Source organism: Barbus barbus (assembly GCF_936440315.1).
Source record: "Barbus barbus genome assembly, chromosome: 47".
NCBI classification, from domain to species: domain Eukaryota; kingdom Metazoa; phylum Chordata; class Actinopteri; order Cypriniformes; family Cyprinidae; genus Barbus; species Barbus barbus.
In genome coordinates, this window is record NC_136725.1 from 13,077,148 (window position 1) to 13,089,631 (window position 12,484).

The 12,484-nt window shown below is 36.1% G+C and overlaps 1 protein-coding gene across 1 annotated transcript; it reads left to right on the forward strand.

Annotated features, from left to right (window-relative positions):
* Window positions 1-4,785: 4,785 nt before the first annotated feature.
* On the forward strand, window positions 4,786-9,583 carry LOC306865344 (claudin-7-B-like). Its single transcript, XM_079409888.1, has 4 exons — window positions 4,786-5,241; window positions 7,388-7,552; window positions 7,827-7,911; window positions 8,053-9,583. Exons 1-4 carry the CDS (start codon window positions 5,019-5,021, stop codon window positions 8,207-8,209), a joined length of 630 nt encoding a protein of 209 aa, XP_079266014.1. The 5' UTR covers window positions 4,786-5,018; the 3' UTR covers window positions 8,210-9,583.
* Window positions 9,584-12,484: the final 2,901 nt, after the last annotated feature.

Genomic DNA, 12,484 nt, shown 5'->3' on the forward strand with positions numbered 1-12,484 from the left:
TTCTGTTTCAAAGTGGAAAAGTGTTCTATGGTCAGACGAGTCCAAATTTGACATTCTTGTTGGAAGTCACGGACACCGTGTCCTCCGGGCTAAAGAGAATGCATGTTTTGGAAGGCACTATGAATGCTGAAAGGTATATAAAGGTATTAGAGCAACATATGCTCCCCTCCAGACGACGTGTATTTCAGCAGGACAATGCAAAATCACATACTGCAGCTATTGCAACAGCATGGCTTCGTAGTAGAAGAGTCTGGGAGTCTGAATTGGCCTGTCTGCAGTCCAGATCTTTCACCTATAGAGAACATTTGGCGCATCATTAAACAAAAAATACGTCAAAGACAACCACTAACTCTTCAGCGGCTGGAAACCTACGTATATCAGGCAAAAATGGGACCAAATTCCAACACCAAAACTCCAGAAACTCATATCCTCGATGCCCAGACGTCTTCAAACTGTTTTGAAAAGAAGAGGAGATGCTATATCATGGTAAACATGCCCCGTCCCAACTATTTTGAGACCTATAGCTGGCATCAAATTTGAAATGAGCCCATTTTCTCTTTCTCTGTATGTTTGTGATAATGTGACTAGACAAACAGCAATGAAAAACTGTCCTTAAGTGGAATCACTTCCCCAAATACAAAAATATGTCAGCAAAGTATTATTCTTTTTTTTCTTGTGAGATGTGTATAGATTTTTCTGTGCACTTTTGTTTACACATTACTAATACAGTATGTATAGGGATATAATTCACCATGTTATTTTATTTGAGAAAGGCTGGCAATGTTAAGTTGTGTCAGCACTTTTAACACTTCTTAAACACAATTTAACACTATTAACTATCAATAGATTTGGTTATATGTGGGCTAAGTGGGTGAGCCTATTCGTTCAGACCTGCCAAAACTTTGTCATGAAAAATTCTGTTTAATACATAGCAAGGTCTTTGTCAGAAGTAAATCAGAATATATTTTATAAATCTGAATATATAAATGTAAATCAGAATATAGTTGTAAATCTGAATATATATATATATAGAAGTAAATCAGAATATATAGTTGAATATATAATTGCAAATTTTGAACATGTAGTTATGATTCTGAATATGTGACCCTGGAGCACAAAATCAGTCATAAGGGTCAATTCAGATTTATACATCATGTGAAAGGTGAATAAATAACCTTTCCATTTATGTATGGTTTGTTAGAACAGGACAATATTTGGCCGAAATAAAACCCGAATTCCGTAAATGTTGGGACGTTTTTTTAAATTTGAATAAAATGAAAACTAAACGACTTTCAAATCATGAGCCAATATTTTATTCACAATAGAACACAGAGAACATAACAAATGTTTAAACTGAGAAATTTTACACTTTTATCCACTAAATGAGCTCATTTCAAATTTGATGCCTGCTACAGGTCTCACAAAAGTTGGCACGGGGGCAACAAAGGGCTGAAAAAGCAAGACATTTTGAAAAGATTCAGCTGGGAGAGCATCTAGCAACTAATTGAGTTAATTGACATCAGGTCTGTAACATGATTATGCTATAAAAGGGATGTCTTTGAGAGGCAGAGTTTCTCACAGGTAAAGATGGGCAGAGGCTCTCCAATTTGTGAAAGAGTGTGGAAAAATATTGTGGAAAACTTTAAAAACAATGTTCCTCAACTTCAAATTGCAAAGACTTTGCCAATCTCATCATCTACAGTACATAACATCATCAAAATATTCAGAGAAACTGGAGAAATCTCTGTGCGTAAGGGACAAGGCCGAAGGCCCTCAAACGACACTGCATCACTCATCAGCATGATTCTGTCATTGACATTACTAAATGGGCCCAGGAATACTTCCAGAAACCACTGTCAATAAACACAATCCACCTTGCCATCTGCAGATGCCAATTAAAGCTCTATCATGCAAAAATGAAGCCGTATGTGAACATGGTCCAGAAGCGCCGTAGTATCCTGTGGGCCAAGGCTCATTTCTGTTTCAAAGTGGAAAAGTGTTCTATGGTCAGACGAGTCCAAATTTAACATACTTGTTGGAAATCACGGACGCCGTGTCCTCCGGGCTAAAGAGAATGCATGTTTTGGAAGGCACTATGAATGCTGAAAGGTATATAAAGGTATTAGAGCAACATATGCTCCCCTCCAGACGACGTGTATTTCAGCAGGACAATGCAAAATCACATACTGCAGCTATTGCAACAGCATGGCTTCGTAGTAGAAGAGTCTGGGAGTCTGAATTGGCCTGTCTGCAGTCCAGATCTTTCACCTATAGAGAACATTTGGCGCATCATTAAATAAAAAATACGTCAAAGACAACCACTAACTCTTCAGCGGCTGGAAACCTACGTATATCAGGCAAAAATGGGACCAAATTCCAACACCAAAACTCCAGAAACTCATATCCTCGATGCCCAGACGTCTTCAAACTGTTTTGAAAAGAAGAGGAGATGCTATATCATGGTAAACATGCCCCGTCCCAACTATTTTGAGACCTGTAGCTGGCATCAAATTTGAAATGAGCCCATTTTGTGCATAAAATCTTAAAATGTCTCAGTTTAAACATTTGTTATGTTATCTATGTTCTATTGTGAACAAAATTTATGTAAATTTAATGGCTCATGTAATTTGAAATTATTTTAGTTTTCATTTTATTCAAATTTAAAAAACGTCCCAACATTTCTGGAATTCGGGTTGTATAACCATTTGAAAATCTGGAATCTGAGGGTGCAAAAAAACTCTTTTCTTAAAATATTAAGAAAATTGCCTTTAAAATTGTCCAAATGAAGTTCTTGGCAATGCCTATTACTATTTAAAAATAAAGTTTTGATATATTTATGGTAGGAAATTTACGAAATATCCTAAAGATTTTTGGCATAAAAGAAAAATCGATAATTTTGACCCATACAATGTATTGTTGGCTATTGCTACAACTACCTGTGCTACTTATTACTGGTTTTGTGGTCCAGGGTCACATATATAAATATAAATGGCAATATGTAGATATCCACCATCAAATTAAGTTTACAAAAGTTATTTTATATACATGGAAAGCATATTAAACACAAGTGTTATGCTTTTCAAATAACTTTTGTGAAAATAAAATGTCAAAATTTAGGTGAAATAATGCTGCACCATCATTCAGTATACATAAAATAAGGTCTTTGTCAACACATATGCACACACACATAGCCTACATATTATTATTATTATTATTATTGTTATTAACGACCCCACATGCCCACATAAATAAATAAATAAATAAATAAATACTGGTTGTGTATAAAATACCACTAGTAACACATAGTGGTATTTTAAAACACTTTATTTTTCTTGTTATAGATTGTTTACACATACATGACGAATAAGGCATGCTTTTCATGAAAAGGCCCACATGTGACTGCATAATGTAACCTATCAGTCATTCTTGAGAAGTGGGACAAAACAGGATGCAAAATGGAAAAAAAAAACTTTGTACTCAGACAAATTAGACTACATTTATGTGTGCTAATCTACTGAGCTATGCTTTGATGCAACCTCCCAACTTTTCTCTTTTTTTAATAAAATGTGCTTTTTACCTTGGACTGTGTAACATAATTTCAACTTTATCTTTAACAGCATTCAAGATGTTTTTAACATTTCAAAACACATTCTCATGTTAGCAGATAGATTACACTTTCACATGACCAACAATTCTACAAAAAATATAAAATATCATAATGAAATAATATCAAAATATTAATCTGACGGAGGTGACAGATCTGACGGAGTTGACACATCTGACGTGGTGACGAAAACCTGAATTTGTAGTCTTTTTAACTATGAAATACATTGGCTCAATCAATTACTGTATTAAAACAAACACAACAAACAATGAGTATGTTATTGTTCATAAAGTGTTTATTCAAGAGTCACATTTAAGTATTTTTGGAACACAAAATCTGACAGTGGTGACATCTGACGGTGTTGACAAATTTGGCATTTCTTTCACAAAACAAATGGAGTTCATGTAGTAGCTATTTTGTTTTTTTCTGTTGACGCTAGATGCTAATGGAACCTGCTTCAGGAGAATAAAATGATCTAAATATTTCAAATAATTTCCTCACAAATTGGAAGATGGTGTTGACATATCATGGTTGTGACCAGGAAATATTAACATTAGGATTTAAAATATTCTAAAACTATAAAACTGAGCCTGCCTGACATGCATGAACTCTGCAGAGGTGGAAGGTGGCAAGGGGCTCCTTTAGAGTGACAGCTGCCCCTGATGTTCCCTGATTTTATAACATTTTAATAAATGTCTGACGGTGTTGACAAAAAGTGGGAGCACGAACTTGAACCCTTACGAAACATGTATGTGTCACCGGAAAACAACCTTGCTTTAATATGAGACATTATTTGCACATTCCTCTTTATTACTGTTTAAGTCAACAACATACTGACCTGCACATTTATATTTATATCTATATTTTTTATCTTTTATTTTATTTTATTAAGTTTATTACATTAAGTTCCAAGACATAAGATGTAGATGCGATACAGATTGTAAATGAAAATATCGCAATCACAATTAGCTTTATTGCCAGGTATGAGGAATTTGTTATAGTGACAGAAGCTCCACAGGGCGACAGACTGACAGTGACAGGACACAGATAATACAAAATAATAATGATGTATGACAAAAGTATGACAAAGCTGTGATTTTTGATAACTAGTGACGTTACTCATATTATTACAAGGTGTCGTCACGATACCCCAAGAACTCACGACAACAAACTCCGCCCATAAAGAGGACGACACTCTAAAAGCTGAAATCAGCAGCTCATTGTGCAGCTTCACTCAACAGGTGGCTGAGTCAGGGTATCGACAACCTCTTAACATATTTTTCCTAACATTTTTGTTGATTTAACGTCGGAAGATTACGAAAACAAAGCTCATTTGCAAAAGCATTAAGCCTATAACTATTTGCTGAACTGCTGCTTTCATATATAGTTTATCTTTAAAGTTCATTGCGAGAAGATGGCAAATAAAGGACTTCAGCTCCTGGGATTTACTCTATCGCTTCTGGGGTTGATTGGGCTCATTATTGGCACAATCTTACCCCAATGGAAGATGTCTGCCTACGTCGGAGATAATATAATCACAGCGATAGCGATGTATCAAGGCCTTTGGATGTCGTGCGCTTTCCAGAGCACCGGACAAATGCAGTGCAAGGTGTACGACTCCATCCTACAACTCGATAGTAAGTAGCCTACAAACCGCCTCCTTTTTTTTTTTTTTTTTTTTTTTTTAAAACAAAGGCTTACTTTAGCCTATATTATTAACAATACTGCTGGATGTTCTTAAAAATTACTTTAATTTGCTCTAGACTGTTTGTTTGTATTAGTTGCGGTTTTAAACCTTTGCACCTGTACGCGCACTATTGTACGTACTGGCATATGATCGCTTCCTCACACTCTGATGATAATTATATGAGTATTTTGGCTTCGAATGGTGCCAAGCTACTGATATAATTTATTTGCGTCCTGTCATAGCTATGTTAGTTATTAATTATGAAATAAACTTTTAAACTATTTGTTGATAACATGAAAATCATATTTAAAAAATGTATTTCAATTTTTAGTTGTAAAATATAAGTTGCAAATTATATTTCAGACTGTTGTGATGCAATTGTCTTATCCGTAGCTACATGAAAGCTAGGACGTTACCACGCCCTAGAGCCATTTCTCGGCCAGTCCTCTAGTGTTACAATAATAAGGACAATCACCTGTTGTTCCACGAGTTCCCTCAATTTTTGTGGTGTTTGGTGTAAAAAAAAAATACTAAAATATAAATAACAAAGGCACGCTAACTCCTATTGGCTGTGATCACCTACAATTTGTGGGAATAGTAGCCTATCTCTCACATTCCTGCAGAACTGTTGTTAGATAATGATTTTTGTTTTGACTTGTTACGTTTTGGGTCAAAGGAAGCTTAAAGGTGGTAAAAAAGGACAGCCGTCCTTCAGGAATGTGTAAACGAAGTATGAGGACATTTTCAAGCCAGGGTTGCCAAAATAGGAGATTATTCATGATAATAAGCACAAAATGTAAACCGTTTTAACATTAGGGTGAACTTTTCGACTGAGACAATGCTAGTTTAGTGTTGGGTGATACAGTTGGGTTACGCTTTTACTCAAAGTAATGATTACACGGCCGTGACTCCCACCCTTCCTCCCCTCGCGGAAACTCGGTGCTCCTGTATCGGGTGGGGGAGTCATTGTCTTTGAATGACTTGTATATTTTGCCAACAACTTATTAAAACACAACCAAAAGAGGACTCCTAAGGAGTGAAAACACCTAAATACAGACAATGAAGCTTTTTAAACTCTCATAGTGCCCTTTTAGAATATAAGAGATATTAGAGAATATATATATGAATGAGTCGAGGCTCTTTATGATGTTTGTTCACTTTATTTAATCCCATCTTTACTCTTAACACCTCAGATTGATGGAAAAGGCTCACTTCAGTGTTTATGGCTGTATGTTTATACACACTAAAGTCATTTAGCCGATTACCATATCAGTAATGTGATTTAGCTTGTGTAAAACAGACCCTTATCAGTGAGTTTTTATGTTATGCACAAGTTTGATATGTTTAATATCTATCTGTAGTATTTCTGTTAGGGGTAAACCATGAGATATAATAGAGGAGCAAAAAAAAAAAGCAAGGCGATGTATTTTCCATAGGCAGCCATTTTGTATATCCTGTAAGATTTTAATGTTCATTTCAGGTGATGCGCACCTAATAAAGTGATTTCTATTTAATAAGAATTTCTTAATCTTTATACTAAAAGCGAAGTGTTGTAATACTTTAGAAAGCCAAACCATGTCCATAAAGCAAAAGAAAGTGGATTGTTGCGGTGATACCCAAGTTCCCAATGACTGGTTAAACCGGTTCCTTCTCTAAAGCTAAAGCCCACATATGTGTACAATCTCACTGCGCTCTCAAAGGAGGCTTCCGGTTGAAACCGGTCTCTGTTGTACCTGAGTGCAGGTGTAGCTGGGGGAAGGGCGTTTTCGTGAGTCAGAGGAAAAAAACAAAAGCCTGTAGAGAATTAAGCCATTTCAAAACCCTTTAGTCTGCCTATAATCTTTCTGATTCTCCACTGAAGCACTTGCCCGTTTCATGTGCTGAACTGAGTTTAACCATGATAAACAATGGAGGGAATAAGCTTACCTGTAGCCTAGTAAAGAACATTTATTTTAAGTTTATATATAATATTTTTATTATTAATTTAAATTTGCATGGGCATTCTGAGTGTCCCTGTCACAAATGTACTGCATTGAGACCGAATTATTTACCTTTTCTCTGTGTATCACTCATTCTCTACCCTCCCCCTCTTCCAGGTTCTCTCCAGGCAACTCGTGCCCTGATGATCGTCGGGATCCTTCTCACAGTAGCTGGACTGGGTGTGGCCAGCATGGGCATGAAGTGCACTAACTGTGGTGGCGATGACAAGGTCAAAAAGTCCCGCATTGCCATGACGGGCGGTATAGTCCTCGTTGTTGGAGGTATGTTCACTTTAATAGCATTATATTAATGCTAGTTGTGTGAAGCAGTACTTTTCCAGCACACAAAAAAAGTGTGCTTGTAGCACAAAAAATCTAGATAAGGTTTTAAATGTCAAGGTTAAAGGAATTCTTGCCAGGATAGGAATCCGTGCTTTGTTATCGCTCCAGAATTAGTTGACTAAAATGTTCACTCGCTCTTCATGGACAGAAATTTTCAAAAACATGTTTGGAATTTTTTTTCATAAGTAACTAATTTATCTCTTCCATTCCTCAGCCCTCTGTAGCATTGTTGCCTGTGGCTGGTTTACAAATCAAATCGTCCGGGACTTCTACAACCCTTTCACACCAGTCAACACAAAGTAAGTTCAATGTGGTTGCAAACCACAAGCAAATTAGGTTTAGGCATTTATCCATGTGCTTTATCTTATTTTATTGTTTCTCATCCTCTTGTTACCAAAAAGGGAAGGCAGAGCTCATATCATAATATTCTGTTTCTATAGGTATGAGTTCGGTGCAGCCATTTTCATTGCCTGGGCAGGTGCATTCCTGGACATAATGGGTGGAGGCATGTTGGCTGCCTCCTGCCCAAAGGGTAAACCATCTCCCAAGTACCCCAAGTCCTCCAGACCCCCCAGCAGCAGCAAGGAGTATGTTTGAGCCATGGCAGCAGTTCACAAGCTGGAGAAGATCATAATGAATCGCATAGCATCTGTAGAAGTTTCCCTAGTCAGCTGATCTTCGATCTGTTTAGATTTTAATTTCTTGTATTGTTTGACTTAGAATGGAACAAAAAGTTAAGATCAGTGTCCTTGGGAAAATTTTACTCATGCTCCAATACAGCAGCCCACCTCAAAAAAAGAGGTCACTTCTGTTTTCTTTCTTTTGATAAGCACCAAGTTTATTTTTTCCTATTTTAAACCCTGTTACTGATGTGAGTTTGGAAAGAGGGGTTCTTCCCCAGTGTGTTCCTCATTTCAGAAGACTGCCATGTTTAGTGGACATGAAAGAGAGCGGCATACTCGGGGTAAAATCGTCACTCATACTTCTCATTAACGCATTATCTTTATTGCATCTCTATTGTAAATCCATGTCCTGACCTCATCTGCCTTGCTTGCTTTGTGAATTGTGCCAGACACTGAGGTGCATAAAAAGAACAACTTTAAATTTCTTTATTTTTATTTTTGTTTTTTTTTATAAGAGCCGAGGCCAACATGCAAATTTCTGGTTCACTTTACAGCATAATTTCAGGCCGGTGACTGTGACATACCAGATCTTCTCTTTTCAAACAATACTTCACTTTATACAAATCATCGGAGGGAAGTTTCGCTCATTGCTATTGAAAAACAGTTTTTGAAAGGAAGTAAAGTATTGAGCTACTCAAACGAGAACTATCATGGAATCGATTGGTATGTTTATGGAATTAGACTGAAATTGCTGGCATGCCTTTAAAGCTAGACTGAAACTAGGTGGATAAACAAAAGCTTGACTTGGTTTGGGTGAGGCTAAAGATAAAGAAACTAAAGCACTAAACTTTTCAGTTAAGTCAATTTTTATAAAAATCTTAATCATAGAAATGGCTCGTATTTTTGCAAAGTGAAACTTTTCAGTTGCTTTTGTGCTCCAGCTCCTCAGTGTCCTTCCTGTTATTAAGCTAATGTTACAAAATCTTTTGATATTCCTTTCTTGTTTTATACACCCCATTGATTGGTCAGGAGAAAAGGCTGTAGGTAGGCTTTATCACAGCTGGTTACAATCCAAGACTTGCGTGAATTGTGTCTCTTTCTATCCACAACAACATGTACACGAGCATGTGACATGCAAAAGCTGGTCCTCTATGGCTATTGTTGTGTTTTTTTTTTTTTTTTTTTTTGGTCTTTGTGCTTGGACCACTTGAGGTGGGTTGCCCTCAAGTCTATTTAGGATATTCGTATTTTATTTGTAACCAGCTTATGCAAATATTTAACTTTTTGAAACGTTTTTGACTGTTCAGTTTGCAATATAAAAATTATGTAAATACATTTTTTAAAACGAGACTTGGCTGTTGTCCTGTTCTTTATATGTGCCAAATGAAATCTGTGGAAGGATACCATATTAGTGATTTGCAAATACCTTGGCCTTGTGAGTCACATGGTCCTCTGGCTTCTGTTTCAGCATAATTTGCCTATTCTGGCTAACGCTGCAAATGTGTCTTAATGTAAATAATCCTGTAATGGGAGAATATTACAGGATATGAATGAAAGGAAAATAGGTCACCAAGTACATTGGGAGAATTAGAGCAGTAGCATATGCATGGGTAACAATTACAGCCATTTGTATTTTGCAAATATGCAATCATTGGTTATAATAAATAACATAAAACGTTTGTTTACAAAGGGGATTTACGTTTCACCTAAATATTTGAGACCAACTGTAAGGTACTTTTCCACAATGTTCAACCTGTGGTAGTTGTTGCTCTCTACTGCCACTCGAGATCATTTCCTGCTAATAATGTGTATCTTGTCGGTGGGTGTTGCGGATTCATTTCAGACTAAGCCCGCCTTAAGGAAGTCGAAAAAAAAGGCTGGTAGTCTTATTCTTTATAGGCCTACATGTTAATAGGTGTATATACCGCATATACGTCCCAAAATGGATTTAGTAACAACAAAAGTTATAGTATACTAATTATAGAGACACCTGGTAAACCCTTGCCAACACCAATCGCGTTGAAGAAATTACCATAGAACCAAGCCTATTTGATTAGAATTATTAGCGAATGAAACATTTACAAAACATAAACGCTGTCAATATCTCTCTCTCTCTCTCTCTCTCTCTCTCTCTCTATATATATATGTATATCACATTCTATCAAAAAGTATGTTAGATACCCGATGTTTTAATAATTGTGGCGCCAAGTACAATTTGGACTGAACCTAGATAGAACATGTTTTATGGTAATTCCTTAAACAAACCGCCTTCTAATCCAGGCTTTTTCCAGACGTTAAAGTTGTAGATTTTGAGTAAACTAATGCCAATAAATGGATGCAAATGCAATAAATTAATAGCTATTGCAAATTAATTTCTTAGGTTTTGTGGCCATCTAGTGGACAAAGATGGAACAGTTTGACCCACACCAGAGCAACCAAACACAGCTCAGCTTTACATTTGCCATTTATTATGTCAAACTTATTTACAAATTTTTTATTTTTTTTGCATGGCCCTTTTTTCCGGTGCTTAAATAGCTACAAAATGCAAGCAACACATAAAACAATATAAATTCTTCATACGTGCCACAAAATCATTCAGCCAACTAAATTTGTTACATACTTCATCAAATGCATTGTATCATAGCAATGATCAAGCAATTGCATAGCTTTTCGCAGTGATAACTAATGCAACGTGCAATGTTTCATAAGGCATAAAATCGTGTAAACTAGCTAGAGATGCAAAGCCTTTAGAAAAGTAATACTCAGCCTCATGGGCGCAAGATGCCTTAAGATTTACAAAAAAGTAATTAAATTATGAAATAAAAGTGATCAAAGAAGTTTAGTTCTGAATCCACTGCAATCAAGAAATGCATCATTGTTTTAACCTATAGATACTTCTACTTTCTGTTGATAAAATAAGTCAGAAATACCAGAGGAAATATCTTTTTAGTTGACATTTGAGTATTGAATATTGTCATGGACAATAGGTTACAACCATGGCTCTAAGAAGCAGCATACATTTCCAGAGTTTTGAGCGATAAAGTAAAACACAAGAACATTGTGCTATTGTTCTAACCAAATGTTTAAACAAATTGAAAGACAACATATTTATAACAGCACAAGCTTGGACAGAGTGATCTACAGTGGCTGGTCTTTGCCTTTGGTCAGAAATCTGTTAATCAGCCTACATATGCATATTTCTCCCGCTGGGAGACACGAGTGTCACACACAGAGCTCTGGTCTAAGAAGTTACTGCACAACAAATCATCTGTGTGGCCTGTTGTAGGCTGACAGCTTCTGCCATGCGACTAGTAAACTACAGCTGAAACGCATGCGGATCTCGTGTGAATCTGATACTGGGAGAGGTGTCTGACTTTTCTCCTGCTGAAAGTCTCCTGACTGTACCGTGGCAGAAGGGTGCATTTCACGAATAGCTGGTCCAGAATATTAAGAATCTAGAGAGGCTCAGGACGGCTCATTGCTCAGAGGGACAGGTAGAGGTCCGTTGTTGTTGTTGTTCATAACGTCGTCCAGATCTTCATTCTCTATGACCACTATAAAATAAAGTTCACATATCTTACTTTAAACAGAGACAGAAATTTGGGTCATGTTTTAGTGTTCAGTTACACTGCACACAGTTTAATTAACTAAATTAACGAATAAGGTGTAACTTTACTTAATATGTAAACATTCTATTGAATATGCAATTCCATAAATTAGAACTGCATAAGTTATTATAGGCACTTTTCTTAACACAATACATTATCAAAAACTCTTATAAAATGTTACAAACTAAGTGTCTCCTTTTTATCTTACATTTTCTACATTAAGGGGATATTCTTGAATCGTGTGTACAAATAATTTTTTTGAAACTGGTATTTGTAGAAATATCAAGAATTATCTGCTTAATAAAAATCTTGGTTATATGGCCTTTATGGCACATGTGAAATATGAAACTGTCAACCCTGTATGATTGTGTATGAGCATATATCAGCATTAAATTGTCTTTCCAATAATCACCTTGTAATATCATAACATTGAGCACAAGGCTAATTAAATGAGTAATAAAACTGTCAACCCTGTTATGAACCCAGTTACCTTTTAAATGCTTCCATATCCCAGTTTGATTTAAGGCTTAGAGAGCTTCTTTACCTTATACAAAGTATAAATTATAAATTTACTGAGCAACAACAACAACAAAAGCAAATACAGTGAAACAGAAAAACATTACTGAGTATGTTTTGTCCAT